This window comes from Mesoplodon bidens, assembly GCF_964165515.1.
Source record: "Mesoplodon bidens genome assembly, chromosome: 9".
NCBI lineage: Eukaryota > Metazoa > Chordata > Mammalia > Artiodactyla > Ziphiidae > Mesoplodon > Mesoplodon bidens.
Window position 1 is genome coordinate 98,543,700 of NC_138166.1, and position 24,759 is coordinate 98,568,458.

Consider the following 24,759-nt stretch of genomic DNA (forward strand, 5'->3'; position numbering starts at 1 on the left):
TATTTCCAGTTTTTTTTTTAATTTTTTTTTTTTTTAAACCCACATTTGTTTATTTATTTATTTTTGGCTATGTTGGTTCTTCACTTCTGTGCGAGGGCTTTCTCTAGTTGTGGCAAGCGGGGGGTCACTCTTCATCGCGGTGCGCGGGCCTCTCACTATCGAGGCCTCTTTTGTTGCTGGAGCACAGGCTCCAGATGCGCAGGCTCAGTAGCTGTGGCTCACGGGCCCAGTTGTTCCGCGGCATGTGGGATCTTCCCAGACCAGGGCTCGAACCCGTGTCCCCTGCATTAGCAGGCAGACTCTCAACCACTGCGCCACCAGGGAAGCCCATAACTTAAGATTTTTAAGCAGACAAATTACTATAGTTTAAATTTGCTCTGATAGGTGAAGTTCATTTGGGGGACTTTGTGGAGATATTTAATGTGATCAAGAAATTTTATTCCATATGGCCTACAGATTTTCTATGCATAATATGAATTATGATTTTTTCTATTGAAAAGCGTAAAGGCAATTTATTTGTGGTGCTATTTTAAAGTTACTTTGCAATAAAATTTTTAAAATTATCTGATCTCAACCTTAGTATATGTATATCCTACTCTGTAATAGAACCAGTAGTTGCTAACCGTAATAGAAACTTTCTTTTTTTGTTTTGTTATTCATTCTTTTAAGCTTTTAGTTTCACTTCTTATCACTTATGCTACCTATACCATGTTAGGTACCTTATATGAGATGGATATTCAGAGCAAGGTGGCTGACCCTTATGCCTAAATTTATCTCTTTATGTTTCTTTGGGTTTTATAAATTGGGAAATCATTTGTAATGCAAATGTCTCTTTGGATTGAATTAGATATTAATCTATAAAAGAAACCCGCCTTAGCTGATAATAGTAAGTTTAGCTTCTTGACATCTGAATAACAGACCTCTGAGGAATTAAGAAAATAACAGAAAATATTAAAGACATAAAAGGAAGGAGCTTGGATAGTTGGGAAAGGTCTAAAATTTTATATCCTGATCTCTGAAGACAGGGTCAGATGAAGAAGTATAGCCGTGAGCAGATGGACAGAGATGTGACAGAGAGAAGAAGAAGATGTCAAAAGAGAAAATATGAAGGATGCTTCATAGACATAGACCAGAGACAAACATTTGCCTAGGTTCAACCCTTAACAACTTGCCCTGAAATAATGCCGTTTTCTCAAAAGACTTCATTCTTCCACACTGAGTACAACGTCAGCAAGGATCAGTGAAACACAGCAGTTGGATACGATGGCTGTGGTCTGGGACAACACCCAGAGGAATTGTACTGAAGCATGCTGGACGCAGAATTCAACACTCCCATTTTTTCTCTCTCACAGGTTATCTGAACCAGATGAATAACTCAAGTCACTCTGTCCTTCAGCCTTCATTCCAAGGATGCATGCAGCTCATTCAAGTGGATGATCAACTTGTAAATTTATACGAAGTGGCACAAAGGAGGCCAGGAAGCTTTGCGAATGTCAGCATTGACATGTGTGCCATCATAGACAGGTAAGCGGTCTTCATCCTTCCTCGAATTGTTCAGGTTTTCAGAATTCATGTTTTTGTTGTAGGACAAGTGAAACACCCGAACACACAACCCTGTAAGGGGTAAGGAGACAGGAGCCGTTTGCCATGCCTGTGGCTTTTGTTTGTGATCTTAGCAGTGATGTTTATATCAGGACATGGTTATATATGACAGAACAATATGTGATGCCACATTAACCCATTCAGCCTCCCTTGGTGAATGTGAGCATTATGCATGTAGTTTTGCAAGCAACAGCTGGAAAAGGAACTTAGTTTATTTTTAGGTTTGCTTCTGATGCCCACAGCAGAAATGTCCCTCTTCTTGTCTTGGTCAAGATTCATCCTCAGTATATGGTCCCCTCTAAAGGCCCCTCTTGAAGGAAAAGAAACATTAAAATGTGTTGGCAGGCAGTATGGGGATTTACTGAAGTAGAATATTTAATGTAGTTGAGTCTGCTTACAAAACAGACATACTGAAATATTATTACAAGATCTCATCTTTGTCAGTTTTTGCAAATCTGGGGAGAAACTTTTTGTAAAAAACTTAGTTGACCTCTCACATGGTGGAAAGATACAACCTTTATATGAAATATTATGACAGCATTACATATACTACCTTAACATACTTCTAAAAAGTGGCTTTCATTCCAACATGAAAAAATTTCATTTTGAGATGTTTTGCCCACAAACAAACTACATCTAATTTTGAGTTGAATTTAACCCAGTGAATTTAAGTGATATTCTGTCCTATTTTCAAATCTTTTATGAGAGGGCTATGTTATTCTGAAAAGAATTTTATTAATTTTATATTTTGAAGATAAAAGTTCTATAAGTCTCAGCCAGCCCCCTGTAAAGTACAGACCTTAAGTCTCTAAAAATCTTAATTCATTTAAGAGGGGATCCTTGGGGAAGTCATCCAAAGACATATAATGAATCTTAAAAATATACAAAAATCATCTATTATGAAATAAGCTTGCTTCCATATAATCTTAATAAAGTAGTATTCACATGAATGGTAAATTACAGTTTATGATGTCTGTAGAATGTAACTTTTTTTTTTACATCTTTATTGGAGTATAATTGCTTTTACAATGGTGTGTTAGTTTCTGCTTTATAACAAAGTGAATCAGTTATACATATGTTCCCATATCTCTTCCCTCTTACGTTTCCCTCCCTCCCACCCTCCCTATCCCACCCCTCCAGGCGGTCACAAAGCACCGAGCTGATCTCCCTGTGCTATGCGGCTGCTTCCCACTAGCTATCTACCTTACGTTTGGTAGTGTATATATGTCCGTGCCTCTCTCTCACTTTGTCACAGCTTACCCTTCCCGCTCCCCATACCCTCAAGTCCATTCTCTAGTAGGTCTGTGTCTTTATTCCTGTCTTACCCCTAGGTTCTTCATGCCTTTTTTTTTTCTTAAATTCCATATATATGTGTTAGCATACGGTATTTGTCTTTCTCTTTCTGACTTACTTCACTCTGTATGACAGACTCTAGGTCCATCCACCTCATTACAAATAGGTCAATTTCGTTTCTTTTTATGGCTGAGTAATATTCCATTGTATATATGTGCCACATCTTCTTTATCCATTCATCCGATGATGGACACTTAGGTTGTTTCCATCTCCGGGCTATTGTAAATAGAACTGCAATGAACATTTTGGTACATGACTCTTTCTGAATTATGGTTTTCTCAGGGTATATGCCCAGTAGTGGGATTGCTTGGGTCATATGGTAGTTCTATTTGTAGTTTTTTAAGGAACCTCCATACTGTTCTCCATAGTGGCTGTACCAATTCACATTCCCACCAGCAGCGCAAGAGTGTTCCCTTTTCTCCACACCCTCTCCAGCATTTATTGTTTCTAGATTTTTTGATGATTGCCATTCTGACTGGTGTGAGATGATATCTCATTGTAGTTTTGATTTGCATTTCTCTAATGATTAATGATGTTGAGCATTGTAGAATGTAACTTTTTAAAGCTTTAATATGTTTATAATAAAACATAACATAGTGCTTATTTTTATTACATATATGCAGATATGGGTCCTGATAGCCTAAACAGTTTATATTTAAACAGAACAGGAAACAATTTTAATAAAAATATACTCCTAATTTTTGAACCATCAATAATGTAATAGCTGTTATTTCTGCCTAAAGCAAGTGGTGGCAATAATCACAAAAACTGAGAGATGAATGTTTTAAGATAATATATTCTGATATTAGATGTGTATTCATAAATTTTAATAATGGTTTTCCATACAGGAAGATTTTCCTTCTTAGTAATAGACAGTATATTGAGTCATTTTAGTACCTTGTTCATTTTCCATGTCAGTAACTTTAATGATACAATAACTTCTGTGAATGATACCCAAGTTAGTTCATCCAGCTTTCGTAAACTGCTAGATTTTATGGTGGTGTTGCTATTTCACTTCAAACAGCACGTTTCCTGGGCACTAAATGTAAATTGTTTGCTACCAAAGAAGTGCAGGTGAGGTATTGAGATTTTACTGTTTTACCCCCATGGCAAGGTTAGGAGTTAAAATATCTCCAGAAGAAGATTTTGGTAAACGAACCAGGCACTCCTGGTAAGGAGAACAACACAAGAGACGATGTAGAATAGGGGTTGCAAATTTCAATTTTTGGCAGGTAGAGAAATATACAAAATAGTTTTTTGCCAAAATGGCGTCATGCAACTGTCTATGTTGCCAAGTATCCTGTAGCTGACAGAACAAGGAATATGTCTTTCTTATCCTCCAGGGTGATAACCCGGAAGAGTGGCTGCAGGGAAGTAGTCACCTCTGATGCATCACAAATTTGCTAAATCCACTATTGAATACGTTTTCTGCTTGTCTTACTTTTTGAGGACAATGACTTCTTTTTTTAGGTATAATTGACATATAACATTATATTCATTTCAGGTGTGCAATGTAATGATTTGATATTTACATATATTTTGAAATGATCACCAGGGCAATGATTTCCGCACATTAATTACCAATGTGTGAAATAGCAGATTCCTTTATTCACCCAAAATGTGCCCAGTTCAGAACCTTAATCTGTGAAGTGCTGTGTTTTTGCATGTATGATACAGGGCTGTATTCACCTTATTCAAACCGTTGAGGGGCTCATTGATGGGCTCACCCTTAATCTGTGTCTTTGCATATGAGAGTACCAGTGACGTTACCCTGTCCTCACATAGCTGTGACCCGTCAGATAACATTTTAATGATACATCCCTGGCTTTTCTATGGTTTGATCTTTTCCCCCCTCACTGACTGAGACTTTGCAACTGCCTGATCTCTACCATTTTATTTTCAGACTGCCTAAATTCTCCCTAAGCAAGCCTACACTGTCTCTTTCTTACTTTTATCCTTTCAAATTTCAGCTTGATTGATTTGAGAGCTATTTTTGAAAAAAAATTTAAAAAGCGTAAATGAAAATATAGGGTAAAAAAATAGAAATCACAGGCATGATTTTTATAAAATGTTTAGAGATTATAGGAGCAGCTGCAATGATTTTATGAGTAGAACTTAGGAAAATAGTTTGGGAAGATGATTCTAAAGGAGTCTTGCTATGTGTCATACTGAAATATCCTATGAGTTGAACTTCTTTTTCTTTTTTTGGGTGTGGATTTACATGTGCCTTGTTTTGTTTATTTGTTTGCTTTCTGAACACAGCATTGAATCAAGGAAAGAGCAAGCATGCCAAGCTATAGAATTATTTGTTCAGTAGTATTTTCTGAGTGCATCCATGGTGCCAGACACTGTTCTAGGCACTTAGGATAAATCGTTGAACAACACAGACAAAGATCCTTGCACTTGTGAAGCTCACATTCTGGGCGAAGGGGAGGGAGCACAGACATGATAAATAAAGATTATAGTAAGTTAGAAGGAATAAGTGCTATAAAAAAGGAAAGAAAAAAGTTGAGCAAATCAAGGAGGACTGGCATTTCAACAGATTGGTGTTGAGTTGCTGTTTAAATAGGTTGGTCAGAGTTAGCCTCAAATATTAGTTCAATAGAATTCACCAATTTGGGGAAAGACCATTACAGGCTGAGGGAGTAGTCAATGCAACAAGGCTGCCTGGTGTCATCTGGGGTTAGCAAGGGGCCAGGGTGGCAAGTTTGGAAGGACAGGAGCAGAGCCACATAAGAGGAGGCCAGAGCAGTGCTAGAGGCCAGGGCCTGGAGACCTGTAGGTAACTGTAAGGATCCGGCTTTTATTCTGAGAGAACTCGGGAGTCATTGCAGGTTTCTGAGTAGAGCAGTGGCATGCTTCAGCTTACATTTTTAAAGGATAACTCTGGCTGTGGGAGGAGAACAGGTAGAAGCAGGGAGCCTGTCACAGTAATCCAGGTGAGAGGTGCTGGTGGCCTAAGACTGGGGTGCTGTGAGCACAAGAGGTAGTGTCATGTGGTCAATTCTGAATATACTGAGAAGGGTTGGTCTGTAGGGTTTCTTAATGGATTGGTTTCGAGGCATGAGAGGAAGAGAAGATATAAGGATAAACCGAAATGATTTGGTAACAGCAACTGGAAGGAAGGAGTTACCATGTCCTCCAGTGGGAAGGCTAGTGGTAGAGAAGATTAGTCATGGGGTGGAAGAAAAAATCAGGAATTCACTGTCGGGCATGAGTTGAAAGGTCTATTGGACATCTAAGTGGACATTTCAAGAAGGCAGTTGGATACATGTATCGTACAAGCACACATCTGCAGATTAAACAATGAGGTGTTGTGTCTGACAAAATATTGTGCTTATCTATTGAAGACCTCTGGTTTCTTCAGCTGTATTTCATAAACAGCAGGAGAACTGGAAAGAGAGAGGGTGAGTAGTGGGCAGGAAGCCTCTTCCAATGTCAGGAGCCTGTAGCCTTACCCTTCGGGTGAGACCCTGCTCTTAGGGAGGAGGACTTCATCAAACGCTCAGTTGCTAGAATATTCTCCATAAACAGTAAGATATCTAGCAGATAATCTCCTTGTTTCTCCTTGCATGAGTACCATTTTTTATCTGCTCCTTTGCGCCCTCACATTGTTGGTTCCCTGTGGCAAACATCTTCAGGCACCAGACTCACCTCCTGTCCTCGACCCACTTCTCTCTATCCTCTTTCTGGGTGTGAAAATCTGAGAGGCAAAAGCCTGCAAAAACACTCCTATAACTAAAGTTAGGTTTATTTACTTCCTCCTGCAAGTGGGAACCAAAAGAGAACCAAGGGTCTTCTCAGAGGGAGGTGGGGGAGAGGAAGGGAGTGAGGAAAGGGTATCGGGGGTCTGAGTCAGTCCTGGGAGGGTTCTGGCAAGGTACTGGTCATAATTTATAAACTAGAAGAGTTGCTGCAGTAGAGGGTAGAACTTGTGAATCCCTGCAGAGCTCTTGCTTGTTTGTCTGTGATTCTGATTCACGTCACATGGAATGGAGAAGCTGGTGTTAAAATATTTTGAGCTGAAGTAAGTGGTGTTCATGACTGGTTTGGCAATTTTTTTTCTGTTTTGTGAGTAACAGTAAAGTCCATTTTGCTATCTGTGACTTATATCAATCCTAAGATCACCCTCATAGATTAGCTGCCAGGGAGAGATTTTTTTTTTCTTTGTCATCCGCAGTGATGCTGTGACACGGTCCTGGCTAATGAGAGGTACGCAGAAGTCAGCTAAGGTGTTCTGAGAAAACTTTTATTTTTCGGATACAGAGGTCCCCTGTTACTCTGCACTGTCCTTGTTCAAATGCAGACACCGTGCCTGGAGCTGTATGATCAAGAAAACCAGAGCTCCAGTGAACCACAGTCAGCAACCACCTTCACTCCTTTTTGTGTGAGGAAAAAAGCAATCCTGGTTTATTTAAGTCACTGTGAGTCAAATATTATTTTTGTTGGAGCTGAAAGCATCTGTCCTTTTTTCATCCTCCGTGTCTAAAATAAACCAATGCCATCATTTTACTAGAACACAGAACAACAAATTCCTAATTATGGAAATGGCTTTGAAAGAAAAGATGATAAATTTATTTTAGGATATATTAAGTTGCATGCCAGTGATGTCCCCTAGAGATCGGAACCTGGGGACTAAATGGCTGTTAAGAGGCCAAAGCAAATTCATATCGTTAGTCAGCATCTGGTAGAAAACCTGGTAAAAGTAGTTCATTAGAATTAGAATCTTCTATATCTTTTCTATAACCTCCCTTGTAAATATATTAAGAAACAAAACCAGTAAACATTCTGGATAGCACAGAAAGCAGAAAAGGAAGAGTAGACATCCCAGCTTAAGTACAGCCCACAAAATTACGCCTTGAGAAACTGCGAAGAGACTGGATCCTATTTCTGAGTTAGTAATTAAGTCTTCATTTTATTTTTGGATGGAAATGCATCATCACAGACCCGGTTTTTGTTTTTTAATTCAGTGCTTTCTTTTCAAGAACACCTACCCAGTTTGTTGGATATTTTTTTCCTTGAAAGGAAAGTATATGATTTTTTATAAGAGCACGTAAATGAGGGTTGGGTAGATACAGTGTGAGGTGCTTCAAAACTAAGCTAACTCTGCTGGAAAGGTGAACAATGAATAAATAGATTAATACTAACAATTCAGAAGGAGGTCATGACTTCTTATAAAAGCAGGTTTAAGATTTACAGTCCTGAGATGAAGAATACATGTAACATTTTTTTTTCTAAAATTGATCTTCATTTTTTCATAAGCTCCCATTTCCAGTCAATAGCAGCAAAAAATAAATATCGGAGCACATGCATACCGTCGGGTACCCTAATAACTATATATATAAGTCAATATGGGATTCAAACTTAGTCAAAGGCCAAGCTCCCATTCGGGGCTGCTGTCCCGTTTTAAGTGTCCTCCTTGACTCCCCCAGCATAACCCTTGGGCCGGGCCCAGCTAACTATGTAACATCATCAGAGGATTGGGGTCTGCTCCATGTGCTCTACTCGGGTTCCTGCTGGGCTCCCCACTGCTCTGGCAGTTCTTCCTCCTGGCTGTGGGATGAGCCTTGGCTCCTGCTGGGCTCACGTTTTGGGATTTCGGTAAGAAGGTAAGCTGTCCCAGTTTGTCAAGGACTGTCTTGCTTTTAGGATTGAGAACCCTTTACCTGGAGAAACCCCACAGTTCTGGGAAAACCATGATGGTTGGTCACTCAAGATCCATGTACCTTCTGGGCACTGATCTTCTCCTAAGTCCCCTTTCTGGTCTACCAGCCACCCAAGCACTTTTATAGACCCCCATAGGGACATGCAGTGATTTTGAGATCTCTTGCAAACTGTGTACAAGCTGAGTGGGAGTGGGGAGTGGGGATAACTATCTTAGGCCCCCCTCTGACTCAGCATATCATGCTCTGTATCTACTCTGTACACCTCAGGCTGACATGGGGCCTCTTATAATTCAGATTCCCAAAGGCGGAAAGCAAGGCACAAGCCACCACTGCCAGAGGATTTCGAAGTCTCTGTTGAGATTCATTCAGTCAATAAACACTTATTAAAGGTCACTCAGTGAACATTTCTTCCTGGAGCTTTAATGCTGAGGTAGTGGAGGGCGAGGGTCGTTGATCAGACCTTATGCTGTGCTAATACTATGTTCCTCTCTTTTGTTCTCAAAGACAGACCTCTTTCAACCCCAGAGCCCTAGGGTTTTAGACCATCTTCCCAAAATTGAATCTGCATGTCTACTAACTTTTTGTTCCAGTCCAGGGTCCAGAGGTGAACTCTCCCAGCCCCCACTCCTTGTGAAACACATCACTGATCCACTGAACAAGAAAAATAAATAAAATCAAAACTTTGACTTGAAATATCTAAAAATTATTTTTGCTGTAGGGAAAGGAAGGCTTTTCTCACAAACATGAGTATTTCTGCAGTGACACTATTTATGCCAGATTTCCTTTCTGTTTCACCTGGATCTTGCTACCTGCAAATTGCCACCCTGTGGCTCTGGCACCTTTTCATAGGTTTGCAGGCTGACGGTTCCTTCCATTCTTCTTTACAAATGTTCATGTGGTCACTTAGGCTGGTGTCAAACTGTGCTAGTGCTTCTTTAACACTGGGAATCATGTTGTCTTCTATCATTAGGTTCTTGTTACAAAACTGTAGGTTTCCGGGAATATCTTACTTTCTTTCACTTCATGATAATTACGCAAAATGGTAAAGGAGGCAGAAAGTCCCTCAGATAAACTTCAGATTATTCAGAACTTCACGCCTGTTCAATTCTGACTTCATTGTGGCTCTGATCCCATCAGACTTCAAAGGAGCAAAGAACAGGTCAGCTGGAACTCATTCCCTGAGAACTGGAGCCAGCAAGCAATTTTCCAGGCATGAAGCTAGATTTCTTTTTGGGAAACACCCTTCAAAAACACCCTTAGGATAGAAGGTATTCAGGGTCCTAAAACCAGATCTCTAGCTCAAAATAAAAAACAAAAAAAGACTAGTTACATAATTCAGTTTTAATTTTCATATATGACAGTTCATATTGTGATTCTTTATTCTGGGTATGTTTACTTTGTCTCTTCACCTTATCTCAGTTGACTCCCCACCTGGGATTCCATCCATTTTATATTGCAAATGGCTGTGTTCTTTCCTTCTTTGAGCTTAATCAAATTATTTATTAGTAGATTTCTGGAAAGCCCTGTTTCCTCATGCTAGGTCTGATTCATTTCTGGTGTTAGAAGCATGGATCTCTGTATAAATTTTCTTGGCCTTCCAAGCTAAACCCAGACTCACCTTTAGTCTTTAACTCCATTGCCAGAGCCATTGGGTTTCCTATAGAAGGGTCCAGAGAGGAGTATCCTGTTGATACGTAAACATTTAAACCATAGTCATCTATCTTAGCAAAAAAAAACATAAGCTCAATGACCTAAAAGTATCACACACCCAGGTGAACCCATGTTCAAGTCAGTTGCCTCTCTGAAGTGATTTCAAAGTGGTTTCATTTTCAAGTACAAGTAAAGTACTAGAGGGACAAAATTATTTTTTTAACATATTTATTGGAGTATAATTGCTTTACATTGTTGTGTTAGTTTCTGCTGTATAGCAAAGTGAATCAGCTATACATATACATATGTTCCCATATCCCCTCCCTCTTGGGTCTCCCTCTGACCCTCCCTATCCCACCCCTCTAGGTGGTCACAAAGCACTGGGCTGATCTCCCTGTGCTATGCAGCTGCTTCCCACTAGCTATCTGTTTTACATTTGGTAGTGTATATATGTCCATGCCACTCTCCCACTTTTTTTTTTGAATTTTATTTTATTTATTTTTTATACAGCAGGTTCTTATTACTTTTCTATTTTATACATATTAGTGTATACATGTCAATCCCAACCTCCCAATTCATCCCACCACCCCCACCCCCTGCCACTTTCCCCCACCCCCTGCCACTTTCCCCCTTGGTGTACATACGTTTGTTCGCTACATCTGTGTCTCTATTTCTCCCATGCAAACCGGTTCATCTGTACCATTTTTCTAGGTTCCACATATATGGATTAATATACGATATTTGTTTTTCTCTTTCTGACTTGCTTCACTCTGTATGACAGACTCTAGGTCCATCCACCTCACTACAAATAACTCAGTTTTGTTTCTTTTTATGGCTGAGTGATATTCCATTGTATATATGTGCCACATCTTCTTTTTCCATTCATCTGTCGATGGACACTTCTTTTTTTTTTTTTTTTTTGCGGTAGGTGGGCCTCTCACTGTTGTGGCCTCTCCCATTGAGGAGCACAGGCTCCGGACGCGCAGGCTCAGCAGCCATGGCTCACGGGCCCAGCCATTCCGCGGCATGTGGGATCTTCCCGGAGCGGGGCACGAACCCGTGTCCCCTGCATCGGCAGGTGGACTCTCAACCACTGCGCCACCAGGGAAGCCCCCTGTCGATGGACACTTAAGTTGCTTCCATGTCCTGGCTATTGTAAATAGAGCTGCAATGAGCATTGTGGTAAATGTCTCTTTTTGAATTATGGTGTTCTCAGGGTATATGCCCAGTAGTGAGATTGCTGGGTCATATTGTAGTTCACTTTTTAGTTTTTAAAGGAACCTCCATACTGTTCTCCATAGTGGCTGTATCAATTTACATCCGCATCAACAGTGCAAGAAGGTTCCCTTTTCTCCACACCCTCTCTGGCATTTATTGTGTCTAGAGCTTTTGATGATGGCCATTCTGACCCATGTGAGGTGATACCTCATTGTAGTTTTTTTTTTTTTTTGCGGTACGCGGGCCTCTCACTGTTGTGGCCTCTGCCATTGCTGAGCACAGGCTCCGGAGGCGCAGGCTCAGTGGCCGTGGCTCACAGGCCCAGCCACTCCGCAGCATGTGGGATCTTCCCGGACCGGGGCACGAACCCGTGTCCCCTGCATCGGCAGGCGGACTCTCAACCACTGCGCCACCAGGGAAGCCCGCTCATTGTAGTTTTGATTTGCATTTCTCTAATGATTAGCGACGTTGAGCATCCTTCATGTGTTTGTTGGCAATCTGTATATCTTCTTTGGAGAAATGTCTATTTAGGTCTTCTACCCATTTTGGGATTGGGTTGTTTGTTTTTTTGATATTGAGCTGCATGAGCTACTTGTGTATTTTGGAGATTAATTCTTTGTCAGTTGCTTCATTTGCAAATATTTTCTCCCATTCTGAGGGTTGTCTTTTATCTTCTTTATGGTTTCCTTTGCTGTGCAAAAGCTTTTAAGTTTCATTAGGTCTCATTTATTTTTGTTTTTATTTCCATTTCTCTAGGAGGTGGGTCAGAAGGGATCTTGGTGTGATTTATGTCATAGAGTGTTCTGCCTATGTTTTCCTCTAAGAGTTTGATAGTGTCTGGCCTTATATTTAGGTCTTTAATCCCTTTTGAGTTTATTTTTGTGTACGGTGTTAGGGGCTGTTCTAATTTCATTCTTTTACATGTAGCTGTCCAGTTTTCCCAGCACCACTTATTGAAGAGGCTGTCTTTTCTCCATTGTATATTCTTGCCTCCTTTGTCATGGATTAGTTACCTGTAGGTGTGTGGGTTTATCTGTGGGCTTTCTGTCCTGTTCCGTTGATCTACATTTCTGTTTTCATGCCAGTTCCATACTGTCTTGATTAGTGTAGCTTTGCAGTATAGTCTGAAGTCAGGGAGCCTGATTCCTCCAGCTCCATTTTTCTTTCTCAAGATGGCTTTGGCTACTCGGGGTCTTTTGTGTTTCCATTACAAATTGTGAAATTTTTTGTTCCAGTTCTGTGAAAAATGCCAGTGGTAGTTTGGTAGGGATTGCATTGAATCTGTATGTTGCTTTAGGTAGTTTAGTCATTTTCACAATGTTGATTCTTCCAGTCCAAGAACATGGTATATTTCGCCATCTGTTTTTATCATCTTTAATTTCTTTCATCAGTGTCTTACAGTTTTCTGCATACAGGTCTTTTGTCTCCTTTGGTAGGTTTATTCCTAGGTATTTTATTCTTTTTGTTGCAATGGTACATGGGAGTGTTTCCTTAATTTCTCTTTCAGATTTTTTATCATTAGTGTATAGGAATGCAAGAGATTTCTGTGCATTAATTTTGTATCCTGCTACTTTAGCAGATTCATTGACTAGCTCTAGTAGCTTTCTGGTAGTATCTTTAGGATTCTCTGTGTATGGTATCATGTCATCTGCAAACAGGGACAGCTTTACTTGTTGTTTTCTGATTTGGATTCCTTTTATTTCTTTTCTTCTCTGATTGCTGTGGCTAAAACTTCCAAAACTATGTTGAATAATAGTGGTGAGAGTGGGCAACCTTGTCTTCTTCCTAATCTTAGTGGAAATGGTTTCAGTTTTTCACCATTGCAAATGATGTTGGCTGTGGGTTTGTCATATATGGCCTTTATTATGTTGAGGTAATTCCCGCTATGCTTACTTTCTGGAGAGTTTTTATCATAAATGGGTGTTGAATTTTGTCAAAAGCTCTTTCTGAATCTACTGAGATGATCATGTGGTTTTTATGCTTCAATCTGTTAATATGTTGTATCCCATTGTTTGATTTGCATATATTGAAGAATCCTTGCATTCCTGGGATAAACCCCAATTGATCATGGTGTATGATCCTTTTAATGTGCAGCTGATTTTTGTTTGCTAGTATTTTGTTGAGGATTTTTGCATCTATGTTCATCAGTGATATTGGCCTGTAGTTTTCTTTTTTTGTGATGACTTTTTCTGGTTTTGGTATCAGGGTGATGGTGGCCTCATAGGATGAGTTTGGGAGTGTTCCTCCCTCTGCTATATTTTGGAAGAGTTTGAGAAGGATACGTGTTAGATCTTCTTTAAATGTTTGACAGAATGTGCCTGTGAATCCATCTGGTTCTGGGCTTTTGTTTGTTGGAAGATTTTTAATCACAGTTTCAATTTCAGAGCTTGTGATTGGTCTGTTTATATTTTGTATTTCTTCCTGGTTCAGTCTCAGAAGGTTGTGCTTTTCTAAGAATTTGTTCATTTCTTCCAGATTGTCCATTTTATTGGCATAGAGTTGCTTGTAGTAATCTCTCATGATCCTTTGTATTTCTGCAATGTCAGTTGTTACTTCTCCTTTTTCATTTCTAATTCTGTTGACTTGAGTCTTCTCCCTTTTTTTCTTGATGAGTCTGGCTAATGGTTTATCAATTTTGTTTATCTTCTCAAAGAATCAACTTTTAGTTTTATTGATCTTTGCTGTCATTTCCTTCATTTCTTTTTCATTTATTTCTGATCTGATCTTTATGATTTGTTTCCTTCTGCTAACTTTGGTGTGTTTTTTGTTCTTCTTTCTCTAATTGCTTTAAGTGTAAGGTTACGGTTGTTTATTTGAGATTTTTCTTGTTTCTTGAGGTAGGATTGTATTGCTGTAAACTTCTGTCTTAGAACTGCTTTTGCGGCATCCCATAGGTTTTGGGTCGTCGTGTTTTCTTTGTCATTTATTTCTAGGTATTTTTTGATTTCGTCTTTGATTCCTTCAGTCATCTCTTGGTTATTTAGTAGTGTAATGTTTAGCCTCCATGTGTTTGTATTTTTTTACAGTTTTCTTCCTATAATTGATATCTAGTCTCATAGTGTTGTGGTTGGAGAAGATACTTGATATGATTTCAGTTTTCTTAAATTTACCAAGGCTTGATTTGTGACCCAAGATATGATCTATCCTGGAGAATGTTCCATGAGCATTTGTGAAGAAAGTGTATTCTGTTATTTTTGGATGGACTGTTGTATAAATATCAGTTATGTCCATCTTGTTTAATGTGTCATTGAAATCTTGTGTTTTCTTTTTTATTTTCATTCTGGAAGATCTGTCCATTGGTGAAAGTGGGGTGTTAAAATCCCCTACTATTATTGTGTTACTGTCGATTTCCCCATTTATGGCTGTTAGCATTTGCCTTATGCATTGAGGTGCTCCTATGTTGGGTGGTTAAATATTTACAATTGTTATATCTTTTTGCTGGATTGATCCCTTGATGATTATGTAGTGTCCTTCTTTGCCTCTTGTAATAGTCTTTGTTTTAAAGTCTGTTCTGTCTGATATGAGAATTGCTACTCCAGCTTTCTTTTGATTTCCATTTGCATTCAATATCTTTTTCAATCCCCTCACTTTCAGTCTGTATGTGTCCCTAGGTCTGAAGAGGGTCTCTTCTAGACAGCATATATATTAGTCTTGTTTTTGTACCCATTCAGCCAGTCTGTGTCTTTTGGTGGGAGCATTTAATCCATTTACATTTAAGGTAATTATTGGCATGTATGTTCCTATTACCATTTTCTTAATTGTTTTGGGTTTGTTATTCTAGGTCTTTTCCTTCTCTTGTGTCTCCTGCCTAGAGAAGTTCCTTTAGCATTTGTTGTAAAGCTGGTTTGGTGGTGCTGAATTCTCTTAGCTTCTGCTGGTCTGTAAAGGTTTTAATTTCTCCATCGAATCTGAATGAGATCCTTGCTGGGTAGAGTAGTCTTGGTTGTAGGTTTTTCCCTTTCATTACTTTAAATATGTCTTTCCACTCACTTCTGGCTTGCAGAGTTTCTGCTGAAAGATCAGCTGTGAACCTTATGGGGATTCCCTTGTATGTTATTTGTTGCTTCTCCCTGGCTGCTTCTAATATTTTTTCTGTGTATTTAATTTTTGATAGTTTGATTAATATGTGTCTTGGCATGTTTCTCCTCAGATTTATCCTATATGGGACTCTCTGTGATTCCTGGACTTGATTGACTATTTACTTTCCCATATTAGGGAAGTTTTCAACTATAATCTCTGCAAATATTTTCTCAGTCCCTTTCTTTTTCTTTTCTTCTTCTGGGACCCCTATAATTTGAATGTTGGTGTGTTTAATATTGTCCCTGAGGTCTCTGAGACTGTCTTCAATTGTCTTCATTCTTTTTTCTTTATTCTGCTCTGCCGTAGTTATTTCCACTATTTTATCTTCAAGGTCACTTATCCATTCTTCTGCTTCATTTATTCTGCTATTGATCCCTTCTAGAGAGTTTTTAATTTCATTTATTGTGTTGTTCGTCATTGTTTGTTTGCTCTTTAGTTCTTCTAGGTCCTTGTTAAACATTTCTTGTATTTTCTCCATTCTATTTCCAAGATTTTGGATCATCTTTACTATCATTATTCTGAATTATTTTTCAGGTAGACTGTCTATTTCCTCTTCATTTGTTGGGTCTGGTGGGTTTTTATCTTGCTCCTTCATCTGCTGCGTGTTTCTCTGTCTTCTCATTTTGCTTAACTTACTGTGTTTGGGGTCTCCTTTTCACAGGCTGCAGTTAGTAGTTCCCGTTGTTTTTGGTGTCTGTCCCCAGTGGGTAAGGTTGGTTCAGTGGATTGTGTAGCTTTCCTGGTGGAGGGGACCGGTGCCTGTGTTCTGGTGGATGAGGCTGGATCTTGTCTTTGTGGTGGGCAGGACCGAGTCCAGTGGTGTGTTTTGGGGTGTCTGTGAACTTATTACGATTTTAGGCAGCCTCTCTGCTAATGGGTGGGTTTGTGTTCCTGTCTTGCTAGTTGTTTGGCGTGGGGCGTCCAGCACTGGAGCTTGCTGGTCATTGAGTGGACCTGGGTCTTAGCATTGAGATGGAGATCTCTGGGAGAGCTCTTGCCTATTGATATTACATGGGGCTGGGAGGTCTCTGGTGGACCCGTGTCTGGAACTCAGCTCTCTCCCCTCTGAGGCTCAGGCCTGACACCCGGCTGGAGCACCGCGACTCTGTCAGCCACACGGCTCTCACCACACACATTCCTGGAGTCTTCCTCTCTGAAATGTTCAGAAGCGCTACTAAAGGAGATAGGGGTGGCAGGATGCTGGGCCCGCTGGGCCCACGGACTTCTTGCACTGGAAATCTGCTTCTGTTAGGAATCAGAATCCTTTTCCCCTGGGGTAGCACCACAGCAAGATGTCAGATTGGTGCAGATTCCCTCCACATCTTCTGAGCTCTACCCTCAGAGGATGTCAAGGCCAGAGAAGTCAAGAGCCTTCTTTAGTTTAATGGGAAAGGTCAGCCGTGCTTTAATGGTCCTTCCCGTGTTCTCTTTATATGACTAAGAGGGCAGTCTTTTGGAGGCACATGGCTCCTTTCTTTATGCATCAAGTCCAAAGTGATATAAGCAGCTCTGGAATTCCACTGCCTTCAGTGTGATTCTTTTTCTTCTCTGCTTATAGCACTCCCAGCACCCGCTTCTAATCAACAGGAAAGAATGACAAAACTTATTCTTAATGAGAAAATACAGTAGTGAAATGCCAGAGGAGATAACTCCCCTAGGAGAAAAGGAAAAAAAAGAAAGTTGAATTAACTGTCTTAAGATTCAACAGCAGCTATTGCATGTATTAGGACAAAAGAAAACTATATTTGCTTTTGGTGTGGCATATAGCTGTGCTTTGACATTTAAATCCCAAGGAGGGCCTGGTGCATAGAAGTAATGTCAGACAATAGTTATGTCTTTGAAGATAAGCAGGAAGGAAAAAGATAAATAATTTTAACATGTAGCTAAATCAACTACAGAGAGATTTAAATGAGTTCTTAAATTTTATTTCTTGCTTTTGATATTAGATTACCTGAAAAATAAAGAGAAAAACAAGTAATTAAAGATTATATTTTAAACATCTGCCTTAACAAATATTTTCTTCTTAAGATAATTGCTTTTGTCAGTTTCTTAACTATATTGCAAAATTCTGAATGAACTCTAAGAACTCATTTAACTGCCCTCCCCTTAAACCGACCTTATGGATTAGTAGACACTCACCATTCACTTTGTAAAATATAGGGAATGATCCCATAGCCTGGTGGATGAAGAGCTGGAGCTAGTAGGCTACCATCTTTCACCCCTTGTACTCTCCCACATGCTGTGTAGGAGTTAGGTGTTCTTCCTCAGGTATGTTTAAGCAAGTCATACTTGTTATTGTAATAACATGGTCCAATTAAATACTAACTACACTTTAAGTAGGTAGGGACAGAAAGAAGTAGTTTCCATTAAAGCCAAATTTAAAAGTTTTAGAAAAGCAAGTGGCCAGAAACAAACAAAACCATCAGTTTAGGTACGACGGACAAGGCCAATGTAAAAATTTGCAGGTTCCTTGGTGACTTTAGTTTTCACTACAGTTTAAGAAGCCAAGACTGGAAATCAAGGGTGATGGAAATGGTTCATCAAAAAAACAGTTCCAATTAGTGGGCCCATACCCAATGACTCCAGAGCAAATCCCTCTGGAAGTGAGTTATTGAATTTACATGATGAAGGGTTTTAAGTTAATTAAAATGATTAAGGTAAGTATCCTACTAATGTTTAGTTTCTTTACTTCTTCTCTAATCTGGAAAAATAAGGAAGTAGAATTCTCTTTTTTGCTTTCTATATTTCAAATAATAGAGGGAGAGAGAGAGAGAGAAGGAGGGAAGGAGAGAAGAAGAAAGGAAAAAAGGAAGAAAGGGAAGGAGGAAGATAGAAAGGAAAGGAAGATAAAGAAAACAAAGGGAAGGAAGGAAGAAAGAAAGGAAAACTTAATTCACATTGCTTTCTGGTTTATTGATATGGGACATTATCTACTTTCATTAAAGTAGAAATCAGGATAAAATTTAAACAATGCTGTCTATTTATTATTGCAGTTTTAAAATGATATTTTCTTTGAGAATTTTCCTTTGCTATTTAAATTATCCATGACCTGAGAAGAAGGAGAGAGTAGTCATAGATTTTTCTGTGCCAGGAAAAACAGCTTTATTAAGACTTGGGACTTGTCATTATTTTTATTTCATTTGTTAATTTGTTAATTTCATTTGTTAATTGAACAAAAATACTTCCTCTCCCTGTGATTGTATTTATACTACTTAAAAACTAGTTTCAGGAGGGTTAACAAGCTAAATGTTTTAGGTAACATTGTTTAAAATTCTGCAAGGTACTCATTGTCCTATTAGAGATAAATACTTCTTCATTGTCTGTGTCTATGAATTCATTGAGGAACTTACTAGAGTCTGAATCTCATTTTGTTTACCAAATCCTGCTTACATCAAAAAGAATGTTACATGAGCAAGAGGGGAATACAGATGGAAGGGGTGGGGAATATGTGCATGTTTGTTTGGAATGTTGTTGAAAAGCAAATCTGTAATAAATTTTAACAGACAAATTGTAGTATCTGAGAAGGGTCTCTTAATCAGAAAATAGATTGATTTAAATAGATCATAATCTACAGTTGTGATAAAGGAGAGACCCTCTAAGTACAATGCAACATTTGTTTATAAGATTAACTTAGTTTGCCTTAAACAAGTGGTGCCTGTAAACTTTTACTCCAGTAGCTTCATGATGTTTGATCCTTTGGCATAGTCCCCAAAGGGCTTCATCAACATGAAAACTATTCTCATGGACACACTTCACTAAGACCCCTCCTGAGCAAATAGACATGACATCAAAGTGAATTATTTTTTCTTGAAACTTCAGGCATTTGAAAATTAGAAAATTAAAAAAAAAAACTTTAAAATCTTAAAGTATGACATTTCCAAGGTTAGATGGAGGCACCATACACAAAGAGGCAAATTCCTTTCACATAGTTATTATACAGTCGTCTCTCTATGTACGCTGATGATTGGTTCTAGGACCCCCCAGGATACCAAAATCTGTAGATGCTCAAGTCCCTTATATGAAGTAGTGTAGTATTTGCATATAACCTATGCACATCCTCTTTTAAACTTTAAATCATCTTTAGATTACTTGCAATGCCTAATACAATGTAAAGCCTGTGTAAGTTGTTGTACATACTATGTAAATGCTATGTAATTTTGCTTTTTGGAACTTCCTGGAATGTTTTTTCCAAATACTTTTGACCTGATGTTGGTTGAACTCACAAACGTGGAACCCATGGATACAGAGGGCCAACTATATTTTATTAAGCAAGAGACATTTGTTAATATCCCGGGATGGTAAGAGCGCTGTTACTGACGTACACAGTGAGGAACTCAAGAGATGCAGAATGGGGTCTCTTCTCACGGGGAATGTACTACTTTAGCCATGGAAGTATGAAACATTCATAACAACTTAAAAAGCTATGTAAGAAGCCTGTGCTTCATAATCATTACAGATAATTGTTTTCATAGGAAATTAATGAAGGGAGAATCACTGTGGGCTCCAGTGGCTGGTGGAGGCTTCAAAGAAATATGTTGAACTTTAAAGGAACTGTAGTCCCAGAGGAATATCCCAGGCCAAAGCCAAAGCATAAGCAGAATTGTGGAAGCACAGATGACCATTCCATATTTCTGAAACAGTAAAGTGACTATTTGAATTAGTGCAGAAAGTTTGTGTAGGGGGTCAAGGAAGAGGTGGAAAGACATGTCATTCATTCATTCCCTTATCCATTCATCCCACAGTCCTTCACTGATAACCTACCATGTGCCAAGGATAGTGTTAGCCTTGATGAATAAGATGTCACCTTATGGAGCCTGCATCCTTACTGGCTAATAAAAGAGACAGACATTTAAAAAATTATTATTATTACTGAAAACACTGGGAAATGCCCAAATTGAAGTATGCAGAGGGATGGCACTTCTAATTCAGCCAGGGGTCAAGATTAGGATGGAGGATCTCATACAGAGGAGCAGGTCACAGGCACACAGGAAGGACTTTTTAGGTGGACAGAAAGCAGATGCAGAAGGATGCAGGTGTGAGTGACGTGGGGACCCACAGGGAGCTCGGGTAGTTATAGCAGAGTCTTCCAGACATTAGCAGCTACTAGTGTGAAGCTAGAAATTTCATGTGGAGATCTGAGGCTAGATATTTAGGGAGAACTGACTGGAAACAGGCCTACTGAAAAAATTATAATTTATCCTCCAGTCAGTAAGGAATCATTGAAGGATTTTCAGGGAAGTCAGTTTTGCATTACTGACATTTGCTCTGATGTCTGAGCAAAGGTGGTGAGAGCCTAAACTATGGCAGTATCCATAGAAGTGGGCAGGAAAGGGTCAATCCAAGGTATTTAGGAGTTGGACTGAGGAGAACTCATTGGATGTGGAGGTTGGGAAGGTATTCCAGGAAAGAGAAACTGGTTTCAGAGTGAGAAGATGCTTTCCTGGAAGATTAAGTGCTACCTCCACTAGCCCCTGAACAATGTCCTGACTGAATATTTAAGTTATTTAGTTATTAAGACATGAATAGTTAAGTTAATTAACTGTTTAGTCGTGAGCATATTAGTCCCTCCCCATCCATGGTTTCACTTTCTTTCTGTGGTCAACTGTAGTCTGAAAATATTAATTGGAAAATTTCAGAAACAATTCGTAAGTTTTAAGTTGACACCGTTCTGAGTAGCAAGATGAAGTCTCCGGCCATTGTGCTCCATCCCACCTGGGACTATGAATCATATCTTAGTCCAGTGCATCTCCTCTCTTAGTCAGTTAGTAGCCATTGGGGTGATCAGATCAGCTGTCGGTACTGCAGTGCTTGTATTCAAGAAACCGTTGTTTTACTTAATAATGTGGCCCCAAAGCCCAAGAGTAGTGATGCTGCTAATTCAGATAAGCCAACGAGAAGCTCTAAAGTCCCTCCTCTAAGTGAAAAGGTGAATGTTCTTGACTTAATAAGGAATGAAAAACAAATTGTATGCTGAGGTTGCCAAGATCTATGGTAAGAACGCATCTGCTACCCGTGAAATTGTGAAGAAGGAAAAACACATTTGTGCTAGTTTTGCTCTCACACCTCAAACTGCAAGAGTTATAGCCACTGTGTGACAGGTACTTAGTTAAGATGGAAAAGGCATTAAACTTGTACAGTGAGGTATTTTGAGAGAGAGAGACCACATTCACATAGCATTTATTACATTACATTGTTAAGAGTATTCTATTTACTATGAGTTATTGTTGTTAATTTCATACTGTGCCTAATTTATAAATTAAACTTTATCATAGGTATGTATATATTGGAAAAAAAACATAGTATATATAGGATTTCCCCAAGGCCCCCAGTGGATGCCTGTCCAAGGTTTTAGGCATCCGTTGGGAACCTCGGAACGTATCCCCTGAGGAGGGGCGGGGAGCTGCTCTGTATCAGTTAGAATAAGGTTTTACTGGGATCTAGAAAAATGGTGAAAACTAGTAGCAGCAGTTGAGCAATGGGGAGAGGTAAAAGAAAGTTAAAATAGGAAAGGCAGAGCTGAGTTAGAAATGCAGGCAATGACGTTATGGAATAAAGAGGAAGACGGGAGATGTGAAGAGCTGTGCTGTTGAACATAGATGTCCCTAGCCAAATTTGGACACTTAAAAAACTACTCGAGGGCTTCCCTGGTGGCGCAGTGGTTGAGAGTCCGCCTGCCGATGCAGGGCACACGGGTTCGTGCCCCGGTCCGGGAACATCCGACATGCCGCGGAGCGGCTGGGCCCGTGAGCCATGGCCGCTGAGCCTGCGCGTCCGGAGCCTGTGCTCCGCAACGGGAGAGGCCGCGGCAGTGAGAGGCCCGCGTACCGCAAAAAAAAAACAAAAAAACAAAAAAACAAAAAAAACCTACCCGAATTGAGATGTGCCATAAGTGTAAAATACACACTAGGTTGTGAACCCTTAGTATAGATAAAGGAATATAATATTATTAAAATTAATTCCACCTTTTTCTTTGCACTTTTTTAAATGTGGTTACCATAATATTTAAAATAACACATAGTATGTGACTCACATGGTATTTCTATTGGACATTGCTGGTCTAGAATCCCTGCATAGTTTCAGCTGGATACTGTGCAGCTATAAAAAGCCCTCCAGCTTCTGTGTTGGTCTTGTCCAAAGGTGAGTTAAAAGATCCTTGGCTGCTTCTGATAAGACTCAGTAAGTTGCCCTTTAGAATTGTTTTATCTCAGAGACAATGGGGATTCCCAGAAGGTCTGTGAAACTGGCATCATTCTGAAATTCTCAGTCCCTTTTAATTAGTTAGAAGTTTTCTTAATCCCTAAATCTGCTTGAAAGACCAACTCGAGAGTATCTTTACAGACTTAGAATCCAGATGTGTTGGTTTTCTTCTAGAATATTAATTCCCTATTCATTAAAAATGAAAAGTATTCACTGAAAAGAATGAGGCCTAAATTAACTAGACAATATTTTAGTTGAGCACAAGTTAGAATTCAAAGATTAATTTCTTCCACTAAAATATGTGTCAGTTATACAAATGTGTACAAGTCGACATCCCTGAAGTAAAAGGTTGGGTTTCAATTAGAAATTGCTTTCAGGTGATAGGAACAAAGACAATTACAATTTCTTTTTTTCTTTCTTTCTTTTTTTATTGAGGTATAATTGACATACAACATTATATTAGTTTTAGGTATACTATACCATGATTTTCTTTTTGAAGTTTGCATTGTCAAGTTTATTTATTTATTTATTTTATTGGAGTAAAATTGCTTTACAATGTTGTGTTAGTTTCTGCTGTACAAGGAAGTGAATCAGCTATACGTATACCTATATTCCCTCCCTCTTGGACCTCCCTACGCCCCCCGTGACCCCTGCCATCTAGGTCATCACAGAGCACTGAGCTGAGCTCCAGATATTTGAATATATTGTGAAATGATCACCACAATAAGTCTAGTTAGCATCCCTCACCATAAAGTCACAGAATTTTTTTTCTTGTGATGAAACTTTTAAGATCTCTCTTATCAACTTTCAATTATGAAATACAGCATAATTAACTATAGTTGCCATGCTGTACATCATATCTCCATGACTTACTTATTTTACAACTGGAAGTTTGTACCTTTTGACCCCCTTTACTCATTTCCCCCCTCCCCACCTGCCCCTTCTGGCAACCGCCAACTACTTCTCTGTATCCATGAGCTCTCTGGCTTTTCTTTTGTTTTGTTTTAAGATTCCACATATAAGTGAGATCATGCGGTATTTGCCTTTCACTGTCTGACTTATTTCACTTAGCATAATGCCCTCAAGGTCCATCCATGTTGTTGAAAATGGTAAGATTTTGTTCTTTTTTATGGCTGAATACTATTCTATTGTGTATATATATATATATATATATATATATATATATATATATATATATCACACATTTTCTTTATCCATTCATTCATTGGCGGACTTAGGTTGTTTCCATTTCTTGGCTATTGTAAATAATGCTGCAGTGGACATGGGGGTGCAGATATCTTTTTGAGTTAGTGTTTTCTTCAGATAAATACCCAGAAGTGGATTTGCTGGATCCTATCAACTACGGTTTCTTAGACAAATCTGAAATTTTAAATTGCACATGTAAGGTTTCTGAAACAGATAATTCAAAGCTTGTATGATAAGTCCTAAAAGCAACCAGAGATCCAGACTCTACCTTTCTGCTTTAATTTCCTTAGCTCATGATTTCCATTCTCCCAGTCAAAAAATGTCTGCTAGAACTCCAGGCATTTCATCTGCTTCTCCTGAAGAAAGTAGGAGGGCCCACCTCCCCTTTTAATTAGTATTCTCAGAAGCTTCATGCAACCCTTTCACTTATAGTTCATTGGCCAGATTTATTCAAAACTGCAGTGAATTGCAAGATAGACTGGGAATTATTCTCTTATTCTAGGTAGTAATGTGCTTACTAAAACTTGGGAGTTTGTTACTGAGATGGAAGAAGAAAATTTGTAATTAGAGAGACAAATAGAAGTTGATAGCCCAGTTGATATTTCAAAAAGCTTTTTTAATTAAAAAATATGCTTCCATAAAAAATTGATGCAGCATTTATATAATTATTCAATATGTATATTTTATATTTTTCCTCTCAACTACTGAAAAATAAATGTATTTATCAATCTTGAGCCTAAAATGATAGGCATTTTGGGGCATTCAAGGATGAATAAGATACTTCAAG

At 39.0% G+C, this 24,759-nt stretch overlaps 1 protein-coding gene across 1 annotated transcript in view; it reads left to right on the top strand.

The window, feature by feature from the left end:
* Positions 1–24,759, top strand: part of CNTNAP2 (contactin associated protein 2) — a gene marked incomplete at both ends in the record, with an annotated part of 1,080,529 nt that overhangs the window by 578,954 nt on the left and 476,816 nt on the right. The window contains one exon of the mRNA XM_081243680.1: positions 1,353–1,524. Coding sequence (XP_081099806.1) covers positions 1,353–1,524 — 172 coding nt within the window. The remainder of the gene's footprint in view (positions 1–1,352; positions 1,525–24,759) is intronic.